The sequence below is a fragment of the Lethenteron reissneri genome, chromosome 34 (assembly GCF_015708825.2).
Source record: "Lethenteron reissneri isolate LAM-NWPU_2019-01 chromosome 34, ASM1570882v1, whole genome shotgun sequence".
NCBI lineage: Eukaryota > Metazoa > Chordata > Hyperoartia > Petromyzontiformes > Petromyzontidae > Lethenteron > Lethenteron reissneri.
Window position 1 is genome coordinate 4,587,048 of NC_083812.1, and position 17,735 is coordinate 4,604,782.

Here is a 17,735-nt window from a genome sequence, read left to right on the forward strand (position 1 = left end):
TATCTAAGTATCTCTATGGGTCTCTAAGTATCTCTATGGGATTACTATATGGCCGGCCCATCGTTTTGGGCCACGGCTGTGGCTGACCATGAGCGACGGGTCGACTTCAGGGAGGGCGCTCGGCTCCGGGCGGCACAGCAGCAGGGAGACGTCGTCGCTCGTTCCCCGCAGCACGGACAGCACCGCCTGCAGCGTCGTCGCACGCGCGAGGACCCCCCGTCACACACACACACGCGCGCATGGCATCGCGGTCCTGGATTCTCCACTGGGAGCTATGCACATTTTTGTGTTGAGTTTTTTCCTTCCCCCGCACCTCCGATTAGTGCAGACGGCTACATACGGTGCTAAATAGGTTCAACGTACACACACACATGTGCGATTCACCCGTAGGGGCACACAAGGGCAGTTCTACAATTTGGGACATACACCGTGTCTCCCTGTCCCCGTGTCTCAGCCCTCCCTGTCCCCGTGTCTCGGCATCTCCCTGTCCCCGTGTCTCAGCTCTCCCTGTCCCCGTGTCTCAGCATCTCCCTGTCCCCGTGTCTCAACATCTCCCTGTCCCCGTGTCTCAGCATCTCCCTGTCCCCGTGTCTCAGCATCTCCCTGTCCCCGTGTCTCAACTCTCCCTGTCCCCGTGTGTCTCGGCATCTCCCTGTCCCCGTGTCTCAGCATCTCCCTGTCCCCGTGTCTCAGTCTCTCCCTGTCCCCGTGTCTCAACATCTCCCTGTCCCCATGTCTCAGCATCTCCCTGTCCCCGTGTCTCAGCATCTCCCTGTCCCCGTGTCTCAGCATCTCCCTATTCCCGTGTCTCAGCTCTCCCTGTCCCCGTGTCTCAGCATCTCCCTGTCCCCCTGTCTCGCCTCTCCCTGTCCCCATGTCTCAGCATCTCCCTGTCCCCGTGTCTTAGCATCTCCCTGTCCCCGTGTCTCAGCATCTCCCTATCCCCGTGTCTCAGCTCTCCCTGTCCCTGTGTCTCAGCATCTCCCTGTCCCCGTGTCTCAGCATCTCCCTGTCCCCGTGTCTCAGCTCTCCCTGGCCCCGTGTCTCAGCTCTCCCTGTCCCCGTGTGTCTCGGCATCTCCCTGTCCCCGTGTCTCAGCATCTTCCTGTCCCCGTGTCTCAGCTCTCCCTGTCCCCATGTCTCGGCATCTCCCTGTCCCCGTGTCTCAGCATCTCCCTGTCCCCGTGTCTCCCTGTCCCCGTGTCTCAGCTGTCCCCGTGTCTCAGCTCTCCATGTCCCTGTGTCTCGGCATCTCCATGTCCCCGTGTCTCAGCATCTCCCTGTCCCCGTGTCTCAGCATCTCCCTGTCCCCATGTGTCTCGGCATCTCCCTGTCCCCGTGTCTCCGCCGTGTCGTCTCGACGCGTGCGTCCCAACCTGGTGCGAGAGGCCCTTGAGGGGGATGCCGTTGACGCGGAGGATCACGTCGCCGGGGAGGATGCGGGCGCTCGCGTCCGCCGGCTGGCCCGGGAAGAGCCGCTTGACGCGCACTACGGTGCGCACGGCCTCCGGCGAGCCGGGGTCCGTGTCGCCCATGAAGCTGAACCCCAGGCCGCCGACGCCCTTCCTCAGCAGCACCTCGAACACGTTGTCTGCGCGCAACGCGGGCGGAGGGCAGGGGGCGGGTGCGCAGCGACGGGGGTCCCTCGTTCAATCGAGGCGGTAAGCTCGTTCGAACGGCGACGTCGCTTCGCATTGACGCAGGCCCCACCACCCCTGCCCCTTCTCCCTCGTAGCGTGGGAGATGATGGAGGGGGCTGATCCCCCTCCCTCTTAAAGGCCCCCCTTTTGAAATCATATAAGTAAAAATACGTGCCGTAGTTTTTATAATCGAGCGACGGATGTCGCAACATTTTACTTTTCTGATACACACATGGGACGAGACGCATGATGGAGAAAAGCAGATCGCATCTTTACTTGTTCCGTTGAGCGTTTAGAATTGACCGTATTGTGCCTCCCCCCCCCCCCCAGCCAGGGTGGGTGTAGTGTAGCAGTGTGCCCCCGAAGTTCGCTCCAGGTGAGCTCCTCACTTAGAGTGATGCTGCACACACAAGTTGCGAGGCACATAACGCGATAATTCATCGGTTAAAAGAGATTCTTACGCTCGAGTTACGTGCGTCGAGTTGCGGACGTGAGAGTGTAATTGCTTGCTATGAATGGACATCGCGTGAGAAAAAAGTATTCTTAAGTTACAATGAATCTAATTGACAGCACTAAATTGTGCAAATGAGAAAAACAAAAAGTTTAAACAATACAAACGGGACGGGAAAAATGAGCCAAGAAGAGATTGCCCCCCGACTCGTGATATTCAATAAAATCACTAGAGGAGTTAATTCTTACTTGCCTGCAAATTAAAGCATTCCTTTAAGAATGGTTTAGCTCCATTGGAACCTCATTTGCCAGTAACACATGGTGTTGGACCAGATGACGCTAGTCTCACATGGTGTTCGACCAGATGACGCCAAAAGGCGCACACTGTGAGACTAGGCTCTAAAGAAAGCTGTCTCGGGTGTGGACCAATCAATTTCAAGGACAGTGCATACATTATCAGAGTTATGTTTTTTGTTTGCATTCCGACAGCAGGTATTGTGGTCAATGTAAATATGACTCCTTGTAAAAAAAAAGTGTCAGTTTTGTTGCCAGATAAAAGGGTAAAAAAACAATTATCAATGGTTTAGCTCTTCCTGCATTAAGCTGCAAAGTTGATCATAACGTGTACCAGTACAGGACACGGTATAGGCAATTGTTGTTGTCAGAATAAATGATTAAACGAATATAATTTAGTTGTTAGAAGCATGTCAAGCCAAATAAAACATTAATTATCTAACCACAAATTAACCCGATAGGAAGAACACTAAGCAGTGGCTGTGATGCTTCTGTGCTGGGCTGCTCACTCTCCGTCACGAAGCTGTAGTACTTGAAGTCTCCCGCCTCTGTCCAGCGCTTCACTTGAGAATTGGGGGACAACTCCCTGCTCGTCGAGGTCTGCAATCCAGGATTGGAAACATCTTCAAAGTCTTCCAGCTGAGCGCCACATTTCTCCAGCACCAGGCACACCATTTGCTGAAAACAGAATGAGACGAGCTTCATTAAGATGAACGATTACGTATGCATGTAGAACTTCTTTCGGACCGTACGTAGCCAACCGAGCAAATTGAAAGTTACGCGTAATGAATAGGTCTGTAAGAACGCGGCGTGTGCGTTTTATAGGCCCCTGCCGTAAATTGTTAGCGTGGATTATCTGTGCGACGCGTCTGCGGGCTGTGCCGCGTGTTGTTCGGCAGGGTGCCCAACGTTTCGCTCCACCTGCTGAGGAACTGAATTCAATTCCTGTAGAAGCTCCCGGCGCATGCAGCGAAGCATCGGACATCGTGCCGAACGACGCGCAATACTACCCCGAAAACAAAGTCGGAGAGCAAAACGGCACCACCGCAAAAAAAACCTACAAATTACCTTTATCACAAGTTACCTTTCATGACATATTGACGTCATAAAACCTCAAAACAAATACGAAACCATCAAATTCAAAGTTGTCTAGACATTTCACGCAAAGTAAAGTTGTGAGACCATAATGGCAGTAATCGACGGCACAATAAAGCAACAATATTCCACCTGGACGTGATCACAATCTGAGTAATGACTGCGGAATTCAAGTGGTAAATTGAAATATCCTTCCCACGCACGTCCTTGAATGTGATCCTACATGATCAACACAGTCACCAGAAAGCCACGCTACTCTGTAAATAGTGCAGTCCTTTATGGCATGCATAAAAAGCCAATGACTCGTTTTCAGTTTTTTGGTTTTTCATTTTTACACGCCCTTTATGACGGGCAACGAATGGATTGTAAAACCGTATAAATGTTATAGGTACCAATTTAAACAAACTTCAAACTTCCGCGCAAATACTGAGCCATTCCCAAAATTGAAAAGCCGTTCAAATGGTCGTGCAATATTCTGCCTACTGATGGCTAAATGTTGTTGATCTGCCGAGTGCCTTCCGGTCTGGTGTTCATTAGGGATGTAATAATTCATCACCGCCTGTGTTTTAAATCACGTACACATTTCGCAGACCATTATCAATCCGCTGCCGAATGAAGGTCTCCGCATGCAGTTTGTTCTTGGGGGTTGTTTGACCATACTTCACCCCACTGGTCAAGGGGAAACCAGAACTAGTTCGCACATCACTTGCCTCTGATGCTCGCGCCATGGCCGGGGAATCACACACATGTCACCAGATTCAAATCAGAAGGACCATCATTACATGCCAAGTAACTGCCACAGTCATTGTGCGAAGACGGGATTGTTTTGTCAGTGCGTTGTCGGACCTCCTCCGTCTTGCGAAGAGTCTCCACGGCTTGCTTGTGCGTGACCGAGTGCATGCTCACTCCGTCCACCTCCAGCAGCCGATCGCCTTCAAAGCGGCGGCGGAAACACAATCGGATCATTCATTCATTCGTTCGTCATCAATATCAGCCACGATCAATCCACTGCTGGAAGAAGGCCTACAGCAAGCCGCAACAACATCTCTCACGGTGCTGCGATGTTAGAAGCTGATTTCCTCACTCCAACTCCGCAATGGACATACTCTCAAGCACGATACACACATGGGATGCTGCTGTAGGAAGACATCCTTGGTACCCCACTGACTCCTAACTAATCAGATGAACAACTCGAAGATTCCCATTGTAGTTTATGAAGATCCTTCTAGACTTCAAACTTTTATACATTCCAAACTAAACTAAACGGTTTTTTTTAATTATTATTATTATACCAGGTAAGGCCCACTGAACTATGTAGCTATTATTCAGAAGCAATCTGGCCACAAATGATAGCCCAACGAAGTGGCGAATCATGTGGAAATGTATAGCAGCCAAATACTCTTAAGCATACGTTTCTAAAAGTGAAGGGAAAAGCCGGAGGATGCGAAGAAAAATCCACACAATCACAGGGAGAGAGAGAGACACGCAAACTCCATTCCCGAACTCACCGTTACCTTTTGATCACCCCACACACTCTCCACTCCAGTACAACGTATCGTACCTCCGATTAGCACGGTCGGTTACGTACGGTGCGAAATAAGTTCAAAATAATCTTGGTTCTTTCGGTAAAGTCACGTAGAAGGGAAATAATGCAACACAAGATATCATCATCATGTGTGAAAACTACAGCAAGAACATTTTTAGCTGTAGTTTTCACACCTGATGATGATTGCTTGTGTTGCAATTGAAACGTCGTGAGAATTTTATTGTTTTATTTTAATTATTTTATTATTTCCCTTCTATGTGACTTTACCGAAAGAACCAAGAATATGAATCCCTGCAGTCACGAAAGCTTTAAATCGAATTTAAGTTCAAAATCGTACATACATCCAACTGGGATGCTCTAACATCTCTGGTGTCAACCTCCGCTCAACAGGCGGTTGTTGCTCCTTCTTTCCAGGTGCTCAACCCTCCCGCCAGCAGCCCCACACTGAGCGCTCCCCTCCCTAAGTTGAAACCCAACCTCAGAAACCCACCTCCGTAACCCGCAGAGGCAATAAAAAGGTTTAAAACATTTGTACTTTTTACACGCTTTCTATTAACTCACTCTGTTGTTGTTGTCGTTGTATCCTCAAATATTGTAACTCAATAATAACCCACTTCCCAATGTGGTATTGACTGCAAACTTGGTATACTTATGTCATACTGATGACAATACTATATTATATCATTAAAAATATATATTTTTAAACATTATTTTTATATGTTATGTTTCGTCTTGGGTCTAATTGTCCACGCTCAACTGACATTGGCTGTAAATCACCACGGTCCCTTACGTTATGGCAAGCTGCGGGGCCACTTCCTGGAGTCGTGGAGTTCTTCCATTACTAGTAGGGTAGATTTCATTAAAGCGGCTTTATAAAAAAAGTTTATTTAAATATTACATATTTAATCTTGACAAGAGCCCGGTACGGGGTGCGAGCAAAAAAAAAAGGAAGGGGGGGCCACAGGAATCCCCCCCCCCCCCCTCCACCGAAATGCGGTGTCCGTGGGTGGGGTGAAAGGGAGTGAAATGAGGTCGTCGCTACCCCACTAGCGCAAGGACTACAGGTTGGAGCACGGATACTTTCCAAGGGGAAGGTGAAAGGAACAAAAGTTAAGGGTAAACAAGGTGGGGTGTAGGGGGTTGGGGGAAGGGGCAGGGGGGGAGGGAAAGAGTGTACACAAACAAAGTCTAACTTACCGCGTGAAAATGTTATTGTTTTTAAACCTGTACGTTCGTCGAAACGCAAATGCATAATTGCCTGCCGCCGTAAAAAATGGAACATTGAATGATACACACACATTGGGCAAGTCTCAAGAGAATGACGCGTGTTCTTGCATGCACCCACGTGCCTCTGCTCATAGTTTATACATTGCAGACATCTCGACAAAAGGCCCGGTAACATTTTCCCCTTGGCAATTACACAAAGCGTGTGACTGCAGCTGCCAGACTTCGCCGAGTAATTACAACCGTGTATGCATGTCGCTTGAAAATGACAAGCAGTGGAGAATAATCTTAGGTTACATTTCATGTGTATGTTATAATGTTACATATTATAAGTCTATGGTTTAATGAGCATATGTTATGTTAGGTGTTATAATAAGTGCATGTTATCTTCTTGGTTCTTTCGGTAAAGTCACGTAGAAGCGTGAATTTACCGAAAGAACCAAGAAGATGAATCCCTGCAGTCACGAAAGCTTTAAATCGAAATTTAAGTGCATGTTATGTTACATGCTTTAATGGTATATGCGATGAGTGTATGTTATAATGGTACATGTGATGAGTGTATGTCAGAGGTTGCAACCGGGTACCCGATACCCGTACCTTACCCGATACCCGGCTATCCGTACCCGGCCGGGTACGGGTACGGGAACCCGTTTGCGACCCTGGTGCGGCCGGGTACAGGTACGGGTAGACCGTGAGTCACTGGTGAGTAACCGTTTGCCACTCATTTCCCAACGTCTTGTCTCTTCTCACAATTCAAGTTCCTAGAATCAACCCACCCACGCCTGCAACATGGTTTCATCCCAGAGATCGCAATCAGGTACCCGATACCCGTACCCTACCCGTACCCGGCCGGGTACGGGTAGGGTACGGGTACGTGTACCCGTTTGCGACCCTGGTGCGGCCGGGTACGGGTACGGGTAAGGAATCAAAACCCGTTTGCGACCTCTGGTGTATGTTATAATGGTATATGTGATAATGAGTGTATGTTATAATGATATATGTGATAATGAGTGTATGTTATAATGGTATATGTGATATTGAGTGTATGTTATAATGATATGTGATATTGAGTGTATGTTATAATGGTATATGTGATATTGAGTGTATGTTATAATGATATATGTGATATTGAGTGTATGTTATAATGGTATATGTGATATTGAGTGTATGTTACAATGATATATGTGATAATGAGTGTATGTTATAATGGTATATGTGATAATGAGTGTATGTTATAATGATATATGTGATATTGAGTGTATGTTATAATGGTATATGTGATATTGAGTGTATGTTATAATGATATATGTGATATTGAGTGTATGTTATAATGATATATGTGATATTGAGTGTATGTTATAATGGTATATGTGATATTGAGTGTATGTTATAATGATATATGTGATAATGAGTGTATGTTATAATGATATATGTGATATTGAGTGTATGTTATAATGATATATGTGATAATGAGTGTATGTTACAATGGTATATGTGATAATGAGTGTATGTTATAATGGTATATGTGATAATGAGTGTATGTTATAATGGTATATGTGATATTGAGTGTATGCTTTAATGGTATATGTGATAATGAGTGTATGTTATAATGGTATATGTGATAATGAGTGTATGTTATAATGATGTATGTGATATTGAGTGTATGTTATAATGATATATGTGATATTGAGTGTATGTTATAATGATATATGTGATATTGAGTGTATGTTATAATGATATATGTGATATTGAGTGTATGTTATAATGATATATGTGATATTGAGTGTATGTTATAATGGTATATGTGATAATGAGTGTATGTTATAATGATGTATTTTGTGATACGCACCTTTCTGGATCTGCCCATCACGATCCGCGGCTCCGCCTGGCACGACGGCCTTGACGTAAATTCCGCCGTGCCTCACCGTCGTATTGACCCCACCCTGTCAAAACGAACATTGCAATAACACTCTAGATTTGAAGCTTTCGTGACTGCAAGGATTCATATTGTTGGGTTTTTTCGGTAAAGTCACGTAGGTAAAAAATTTCAGCAAAATAAAAATCACGACGTTTCGGAGGCAACACAAGCCTCCGTCTTCAGGTGGAACCGTCACAGCACGCACGCTGTATACTTGATACCTACGTGACTTTATTTCACTTTTACTTTTGGAGAAAGAAAAATATCCACAGGCATGTTGTATTCTCGGGTGTGTTTCACTCGTTAAAAGTTTACGCACAAGGAGAGGTGTTTTTTTTATGGCCGTTATCTTTGTTTTTATTTACACGGCTGGAAAATGTCATGGCTTACATTGTATCCTCTACTAATCTACGTGCAGCTCACACAAAGACAAAGATCCCCCGTACAGACTTAACAGACTGTTGAGGAAAGTGCTGCATGTGAGCACCTATGAAGGCCGGCACGGCACACGAGGGGGTGGGTGGCCAGCAGTACACGCCCGACCACCTTTGTCTCCCCAATGGCCATGTTTACACACCGCACCAGGTACTCATTTGCAGCTGAGTCGAGCTACGGGAGGCCCAGGAGCAGATAACCGTCACCGGTGTTCGCCACGAGAAGAAATCAAACTTGGGTCGCCGGGTTTTCTTAGTGTAGCATGCATACCACTGGGCCACCGCTCTCCAGCTCACACACGCAGACACGCTCTGTCTCTATAGCAAACATTCTACATTGACGTTCATTCATATTTAACTATGTTCTTTTTTGTTCTATTTTTTATTAGTTTTTTCTTGTACACAAGAACGTAGGCCTGTAGCAAAACGCTGGGTGACAGAAAATAACCATACGCGAGTTTCCGCCAGGCCTACGAACCTGACGCGTTCAGTTTGTTTAAGGGGGGCACTGTCAACCCAGGGGAGGGATATTTAACTATATTCTTATGCTAATTCTCAGGTCCTGTTTTTGGAAGTGTGCGTGCGTGTGTGTTTTTTAACCTCATGAAGCGATTCAAACAGAATAAACGCGTGCGAGGATGAATTTGTTTGTATATTTATCGACAATCTCACCGTGACGATGAACCCTAAGCTTCCGTCCTGCTTGTAGAGCTCCAGGGTGTAAACGTCCCCTGGCTTCAGGCCTCCATTTCCTTTCAAGGCCTGCACGCGCCCACACACAGTGGCAGGTCCACAAACGGTAACCCAAGCATGCCGATGAACAAGACGATCGGCATTGCCGTTTAGGCAGAAGTAGAACAACAGCAAGGAGATGCAGCGAAATACGTTGTTGTACTGTACTTCCGATGAGCACGGTTGGCTACGTACGGAGTGAAAGAAGTTCAACATACATACTTTTACTCCGCCATATCTATGCTCGCCACTTACACCAAATGCGCACTGACCAGTATTGTGAATAATTGTTTTTTTTTTACCCTTCTATCTGGCAACAAAACTGACACCTTTTTTTTTACAAGGAGTCATGTTTGCATAGACCACAATACCTGCAGCCATAATGCAAACAAAAAACATAACTCTGATGATATATGCACTGTCCTTGAAGTTGATTGGTCCACACCCGAGACAGCTTTCCTTAGAGCCTAGTCTCACATGGTGTTGGACCAGATGACGCCAAAAGGCGCACAACTCAAAGACAATGCACCATCAGAGTATGAGAGCTCGGGGTAAGCATTTACACCATTAGAACCTCAGATTCTCAAGTGTGGTGAGCTGATTGCCTCATCCTGTGAACCAACAACTGCACTAAACAAATTGCATAACATTTTGGCTCAGAGGGATACAGTGTATCAACATTTGGTGAATCACTAGCCTGCAGAAGTCTATGCTGGATTCGAGAGACCTATGCAAGTGAAATATTTGTCCGGTGTCCACTTCTGAGAGGTCATTCCCCGACGTAAGGTGGCTGCCGGAATTCTGGAAACGACTTTTCTTTGCCTCGTGATGTGACTCCAATCGGTGATAAAGTGCGAACAATGTTTCGTGAAAAAGCACAGTGTCTACAGATATTGAAAATAACCTGCTGAGAATAAACTTTACACTTCCTATTTATCTCATAACGGATATCTCGAGTAGCAGTCAAAGACTCTTTACAAATCCAAATTGTAATGTAAAACATAATGCAACGTAGAACCCCTCATCAATCCACTGCTGGATGAAGGATTTCCCACAATTTTCATTCATGTGGATTTTTTAACCACTCTTCGACACACTGGTCGCAGTGCTATGTGGGTGAAAGCAATCCCCACAGGGCCAGTTCAAGAGTTGACCGGCCACAAATGTTAACCGCAGTCGAGAACCACAGCACCACTGGTGCACCCCGCACGTCAAGGTTCAAATTGTAAAAAGCCTGCAAGGCAAATCGTCGACGGCAACCTGCGAAACGGCCGTTTACCTCGACTTTGCGAACCTCCTGCAGAAACGAGACTTTGCGGGATGAGGCACCCCCATCCGTGGTGTCGTCCCTGGCCGCCCTGCCTCCGCCGCCGCCACCGCCGCCACCCGTGGCCCTGTCGACGGCGGCGCTCGACTTGCTGCCGTCCGGCAGCATCCGCTCCAGGTCCTGCGGGCTCAGGCCTCTGTCGGCGACGGCGTGCGACGCCGGGTGCGCGTCGAACGGCGGCGGGCCCTGGTGCTGCTCGCTCTCCGTGCCGGAGACCTCCGAGCTCATGCTGTCCTTCTTCCTGTGCGTGGTGGCGGTGGCGGTGGAACGCCGCGCCGCGCTGCTGTGGCTCGGCCTCCTCTTGCCGTTGGGAATGAACACCGCCGCTTTTAACGCTGAGCCGGTGTCCGAGTGCCAAGCACCTGGGGGAATTGAACGCAAGGTAAAGCGATCTTGTCAAGCGAGTAAGAGGCTTTTCAGCAATTATTTGGAATTTACCACAGCTTATTTTCTTTGAAAAATATCTATCTATCTATAATTGGGAAGCCACTGAGGCAATGGACTTTTATATCTCGACTAAAAACTAATTCCTTTAGAACTGATTTTTGTTTAGTTTGTTGTCCTTCCCCCGCACATCCGATTAGCAGGGTTGGCTGTGTACGGTGCAAAAGAAGTTCAACATACACACATAAAGGTGCAGCCCTGCAATTGCTTGCCCACACCACCGCTGGCGGAAGAGCTTTTACTTGAAGAAGCTCTAAGAAGGTATTTGGCCTACTCTACCCACACTTTACACCACAGCACGCTACCTGCCGATCAACTCATTGTAGCGTATCCACATTGAGATTGTTGGGTGGACAGAGAGTTGGGGGAGGGGTTCAAGAAACGCGCACCATTGTTTCAACTGCCGCACCGGGAGTTCGAATCGGCGACATTTGGAATGCAAGTCCATTGTCCCAATGGTAGCAAAACTCTACAGAAGATGCCAAATGGGGAAGGTGGCATAAAGTGCCATTGGCGGGATTGGTGGAGGGGGGAGGGGGATGGGTCTAACCCCGAGCACCTTGGTTGAGCTGTTGGGGGTGCCTGGGCTGAGAGACGATGAGCATCACGTCGTCACCCGTTGACTCCAGGATGTGCAGCGCCGTCTCCAGCGACACCCCCTCCAGGCTCGTGTTGTTCACCGAGATGAGCCGGTCGCCTGGACGCCAGACAACCCGTCGACCCATTCCGCACTCGTTACACACACACACGAAGTGCCTGCCACAAGTGAACCTGCAATACCTTGCTGATCTCATCAAATAGCACAAACCGTCACGTGAACTCCGGTCATCCTCGCAGCGGCGGATTTTGGCTGGCGACCGAACAAAGACGGTCGCTGGCATTGCGCGCTTTTAGATGAGGCGTGTAAACAAAACACAGTCAATCGGGATGGGGGGGGAGGGGGCTCCTTCATTCAAGTGCCAACTAACCGGGCTTCAGCTGCGTGTTCTTATCAGCAGGACCCCCGGGGGTGATGGAGCTGATGAAAATGCCCAGGTCAAGTTGGCCCATGTCGTCCGCTCCGACGATGTCAAACCCTGCGCAAGAATCACGATTTCAAACACCCAACCGCAAAACATTCACGGTACAACTGCATCGGCGATTTACAGTTAACGCATCATTATCTGCGGGTGGACTTTCAGGGCTTGCGCAGTAACTCGCAATTGATAAGAAAAGAAACTGTTTTTTTACAAGTGCGCCAATATAACTATCAGCTGCTCCGCACGAGCGGTATGGCAGGTGAGTGATTACGTGACTACCAACATGTCATCAAGCGAACAAAGCAGCAACGAAGCGATACACACAGGAGGCAAGATTCAACGTATGTTGGTAAACAAAATTGACTTTGGTTTAACACGTAGGCTTTCGTGACCAATATAATCCATAATAGAGGTTTTTGGGTTAGATCGCGTGAATATAAATGTGTCGTTAAACCCGCCACCACCTGACACAGTCAATTTAGTAAGGTTTGTCACGTATACAAAACATGCCAATTCGTTACTAGTACAGCACACCGGTTGTGTTGGAGAGTAGTACAGCACCACCGGTGGTGTGTTGGGAAAGTAAGGAATTGGCATGCTTTGTTTCCATGACAAACCTTACTGATTGGCTGTGTCGGGTGGCGGCGGGTTTAACGACACATTTATGATTACGCAATATAAAGTGAATGGAAAATTCACTTTACAGCATAATTCACATGAGTTTTGCATCATCTGTAGTTTTCTTTTATACAGGTAACCCTTCCCCAGCTTTACCCTAGATAACCGAGAGCTGCGGTGTACAGCGCCGCAATAGGACCACATCTCCAGACACCGTAGAAAACAGGGGTAACCACAGCCGTCATCACGGGGCACAAAGGAGAATTATATAAACTGTGTATTAAATATATTTTGTTTAAGATGAGAGACAGGCACAGGCCCAAAAAGCTTCTTACAAAATAACTTGGCACGCACGACGCACGCAGCGCTGACCGGTGGCTTTCCACGAATTATTCGGACATTCAACAATGAACGAACAAAAACGTTCTCATGTAGCACGCCAGTTAGGCTGCCAGTTCGCGGAATTAGTGTTTTAAGTGAGTGTGCTAAAAAGCAGGCTTTCACTCGTTCTGGGCAAGCGCATTGATGAGTAAGTGGATGGTACAACTCTCAGCGCAAGAAAGAGCATCAATTTCTTCATGCCGCACGTTCGGTAAACTTAGCAAAATGTTGCGCTCAAGCGAGACCGTGCGTCGAAGAGTAACGAGCCAATAATAATACTCGACAATAACTGCTTCATCTTGCGCGAGGTGTATCCCCCGTACCATGTCAGAGCGTTAAACCAGACCCGGGCGACTCACTTCGGAAAAAAGATGTTAACACTACGTTACGTCCGTACATCCACGTACGGCTCTTTGTCAATCCACTGCTGGATGAAACTGTCAACACCATGTGGCCTGTGGGGTTGTTTTGGCCGTACTTTATCACGCTGGTCAGAGCAAGCTGATGAAGGCGGGCAGCGCTGTCGCGGGGGGCATATGAGTACAACAATTTATTCTACTGCACTGCCCTCTGCTGCCCTCAATGCAGAGGTCGCAAACGGGTTTTGATTCCTTACCCGTACCCGGCCGCACCAGGGTCGCAAACGGGTACCCGTACCCGTACACGGCTGGGTATGGGTACCCGTACGCTACCCGTACCTGTACCCTACCCGAAATGAGTGACAAACGGTTACTCACCAGTGACTCACGGCCTACTCGTAACCGTACCCGGCCGCACCAGGGTCGCAAATGGGTACCCGTACCCGGCCGGGTACGGGTAGCCGGGTATCAGGTAGGGTACGGGTATCGGGTACCCGGTTGCGACCTCTGCCTCAATGTAGCCCCATCGCCCGATGACACCATGTTTTATGCATGGTGGTCACCCATCCAGCACTATGATCATCTTTATTTAGACAGGAGGAATCCAGTAAGGGGCGGGCGTTCGAGCTCAATCCTGCCAGGCTTGCGAGGATCTGGAAAGACTTGGGTGCAAGTGCGGGCCATTTGGCGGCACGCGGCGCGCAGCACGGCTTCGTCCGTGCAAATGAAGTGAAGCGGGCCTCACCGAGGCCGTGCGCCGGGTGCTTCTTCAGCTGGATGAAGGAGATAATCCTCTCGGGGGGGGGCGTCACGGGTCTGGACCGCATCGCTCCGTCTGCGCAGCAATGTTTTAGCAACACAAACGCGCGCAGTTTTTACTGCGAAACAGAGTAATGGCACGCGGCGTGAGAGCGGCTCACAGATTCGAATACGCAGATCGACCGCCCGATAGCAACCACGCAAAGACCACGGTTGGGGAGAGTACCGTTAGCGATCACCTCTGATTAGCACGGTTGGCTACGTACGGTGCGAAAGAAGTTCAACGTACATACACGCGGCACAAAGGCAGATAGGATATGGCAAACACCTTATCCAACTGCTTTGCCATGCCAGTAGCGTGATCGTTGGATGTACCAAGGGGGGAAGGTAAAATCTAGGTTCAGGTACCAATTGCCAACTGTCCATTTGCCAGGTTCAGTTACCAAAAATGTTTTATCAAAGACCGATGCCAAATTGCAACCCAGTCAATCCATCATCTGACACCAACAAACACACAACTTCACATCTCAGCATTCTGATTATTATGATCATCATCATTAAACTATTCAACCATTTTTATTTTACCATGTAAGGCCTACTGAGCTATACAGATATTTTTCAGAAGCGACCTGGCCACAAAGGATTGCTCAAGGAAGTGGCTTATCACGTGGACATTTATAGCAGCCAAATACTCAAAGTGCATGTTGATTCTAAATGTGAAGGGAAAAAGACCAGAGGACCCGAGAGAAAAATCCACCCGACCACGGGAAGAACATGCAAATGCAAAATAAGCAGTTGTCAGGGTCCGGATCGAACCCACGACCTCCTGTATACTAGGCGAGGTAGTTAACATCTGGCCACCGTGGCCACCCATTATTAGCTTTTAACAATCCACTGGTGGATCTCAGTTTTCCAAAACATTGAGATCTTCCTCAGTAATGATAGAAATAAATAATACACAACCTGTTTTTGCTTTTAATTAACTTGTTATATTTTCCAATTACCAAACGTGTTCATTGCCTGGAATAAAACCCCAGTTTGCTCTGGCTATAAATAAAAAGAATACCAGCCATATTGGCAATATTCCAGAAGTGCATGTACAGAATTGACTGTACGCTACATAAGCTTGCATAAGCACACATGCCTAAGGAGGGCTAACAAAGCATGTGCTGTTGGCATCCGCATCCGTTATATAAAAATCACCGTGGCATCATCATGCACTTGCGCCCATGTGCTATAATAATCCATTGTAATACTGCGTACGGAACTTTTTGGTTTTAATGCGCTCATATTTCACTGTGCTACGTAATTAACTTGTGCAACTGAAGGGGAAAACAGCTCCCGTGCCTTCCTTTAATGAAAAATAAACTGCAGTTACTGTATGCCCAAACTGCATACGTAAGTTCGGTTGTGTGTTGTGTTTTCATTACCATTGCCATCCACCATGCCAGGGATGAGCATTTCTGATGTCGTACTTAGCCTCCACTCTGAAATGGAATCGTAAATAATTCACAATCATTACGCAGAGCACAAACACGGCCATGACACGGCTGCAATAATAATTGACACAGCACCTTTTGTGTGGCGTTTTGCCGCAACTTTAAATTTTAATCCGACGGTGACTGTCGGGCCCCCACCACGAGTTTTCCGCTCCAGCTCAACGACGCGCGCGCGTGCCGTCCAGGTGCGAGAGAATGCCGCGTGAACACGCACGCGCACGCATAATGACAAAGATCCACCGTGTAGCCTGCACGTGCTTCTGGGGCAAGTGCTTTTAGCGAGCACCTCCGAAGGCCAGCGCAGGAAACTCATTTCTTCTAAACTGCTTTTTGTGTTTAGTTTGTTGTCCTTCCCCCGCACCTCCGATTCAGACTATTGGCTATGTACGGTGCGAAAGAAGTTCCACATACGTGTGGAAAGCACCATGGCTGGCCAACTATGTCTCCCGGGTGCCGATGTTTACACACTGTACCAGGCACTCACTCAAAGCCGAGTCTACATCGTGGATTACGATTCCTTTTCAGGTGACCACCCCGATCGTTAGCCTTGGCAACGAAGCGAACTCGGTGAGCAAAGCACTCTAACCAATACGGCTACCGCTGCCCACCGCGCACGCTCGCTCGCACGCACCTGAGTTACGCGGGCTCCGCACCACGGGCCCAAGGCGCGCGGGCAGCTGTCGGTACGAGTCGTCCATGCTGGCGTTGTCCTGCGACGGACGGCGGGCGCCGCACAGGTCCACCTGCGAGCGCGAGAAGTTGTGCAGCAGCTGCACATGCATGGAGTGCAGGCGGGGGCGAGGAGGCTGCGGAGTCGGGGCCGACAACTCCATCATGCTCGGGGCGCCCGTCAGCCCAAGCGTGCCCGAGCAGTCATCGTAGAAGTGCAGCCCAGAGACTGGTCAGGAGAGAGAGAGAGATGCCAATATCATTCATCATCAGCATAAGCTACGATCCATACATTCAGCAGTGGAACGACCGTAGCTGCTGATGATGATGACGACGCAATATAATCCATACTGATTCCGCAATATCATTCATTAGTTACAATCCATCCACTGCTGGATGGATCGTAGCCAACGATGATCAACGAAATTGCATCATCATCACCGATGATCAACGATATTGCATCATCATCAGCTCCGATCCATCCACTGCTGGTAGGAGGGCTCCCGAAGCGGTTGAGATTTCTCCTGGTTCCGCAATGCCACAATCAACGTAAGGTTGTTTTGAATAGAAATCTGCGATGCAAGTCTCCGCTTAAATGAACGTCCCCACGTGATAAAAAACAAATCACTCTTAAATGTCCTTGGACTAGTGCCGTACTGTATACACATAAGAATTAAATTCCAAAATGTCGTTGGCCGACTCGAATGAGCATAGCGCAGCGCTCTCATTTTACAGCATTGAACCGGCGGTGAAATTCCACGTTACTACAGCAAGTCAACTAAGCAATCACTGCTAGCTGCTTATTATACAAAAATATCATTTCAAGTGTCCCTTTCCCCGATTTTATATGGACTCGGCGAAAAGTTTAAATTGTATTCCACTGAATGAACGCATCTCTCTCCATTAGGATAAAAGGATTTTTCACCTGCATTTCTTATTTTTTTAAAGGCGGAATTCACGGTGTATTCGTAAAATGTACTAACCTCGTCAAGAGCGAGGCTGCATATTTATTTGGAAGAAAAAAAACTGCCCAGGCTGCAAAGATGCTAAATCACGGCCATTGTCCACAGCAAGGGTTAAGCTTACACCGGGCAATTAATTATAGACCAAGCAATGACATTAGCAATGCTGCTCTCATGCTGGGTTGAGAGCAAATGGGGAAAATTTCATCATTGGACTAGTAAATCCATAAATATTAGCCACGGTGCACTGTGACTGGTAAAAGTTGTCTTGTTAGTTACGTGGATTGAAGGGCGAGCGCACAGCAGAGGTCCTGCGCGTTTCTGCACAAACACATATTTTTTAAAATCATATTGCATAATACAAT

The 17,735-nt window shown here is 47.8% G+C and overlaps 1 protein-coding gene across 1 annotated transcript in view; it reads right to left on the reverse strand.

Annotated features, from left to right (window-relative positions):
• LOC133350569 (tyrosine-protein phosphatase non-receptor type 13-like) overlaps positions 1–17,735 on the reverse strand; it is an 81,038-nt gene that overhangs the window by 24,714 nt on the left and 38,589 nt on the right. Inside the window, 12 exon segments of the mRNA XM_061565038.1 lie at positions 88–186; positions 1,377–1,591; positions 2,894–3,062; positions 4,326–4,411; positions 8,099–8,192; positions 9,274–9,363; positions 10,613–11,022; positions 11,664–11,801; positions 12,073–12,180; positions 14,227–14,316; positions 15,671–15,727; positions 16,371–16,637. Coding sequence (XP_061421022.1) covers positions 88–186; positions 1,377–1,591; positions 2,894–3,062; positions 4,326–4,411; positions 8,099–8,192; positions 9,274–9,363; positions 10,613–11,022; positions 11,664–11,801; positions 12,073–12,180; positions 14,227–14,316; positions 15,671–15,727; positions 16,371–16,637 — 1,823 coding nt within the window.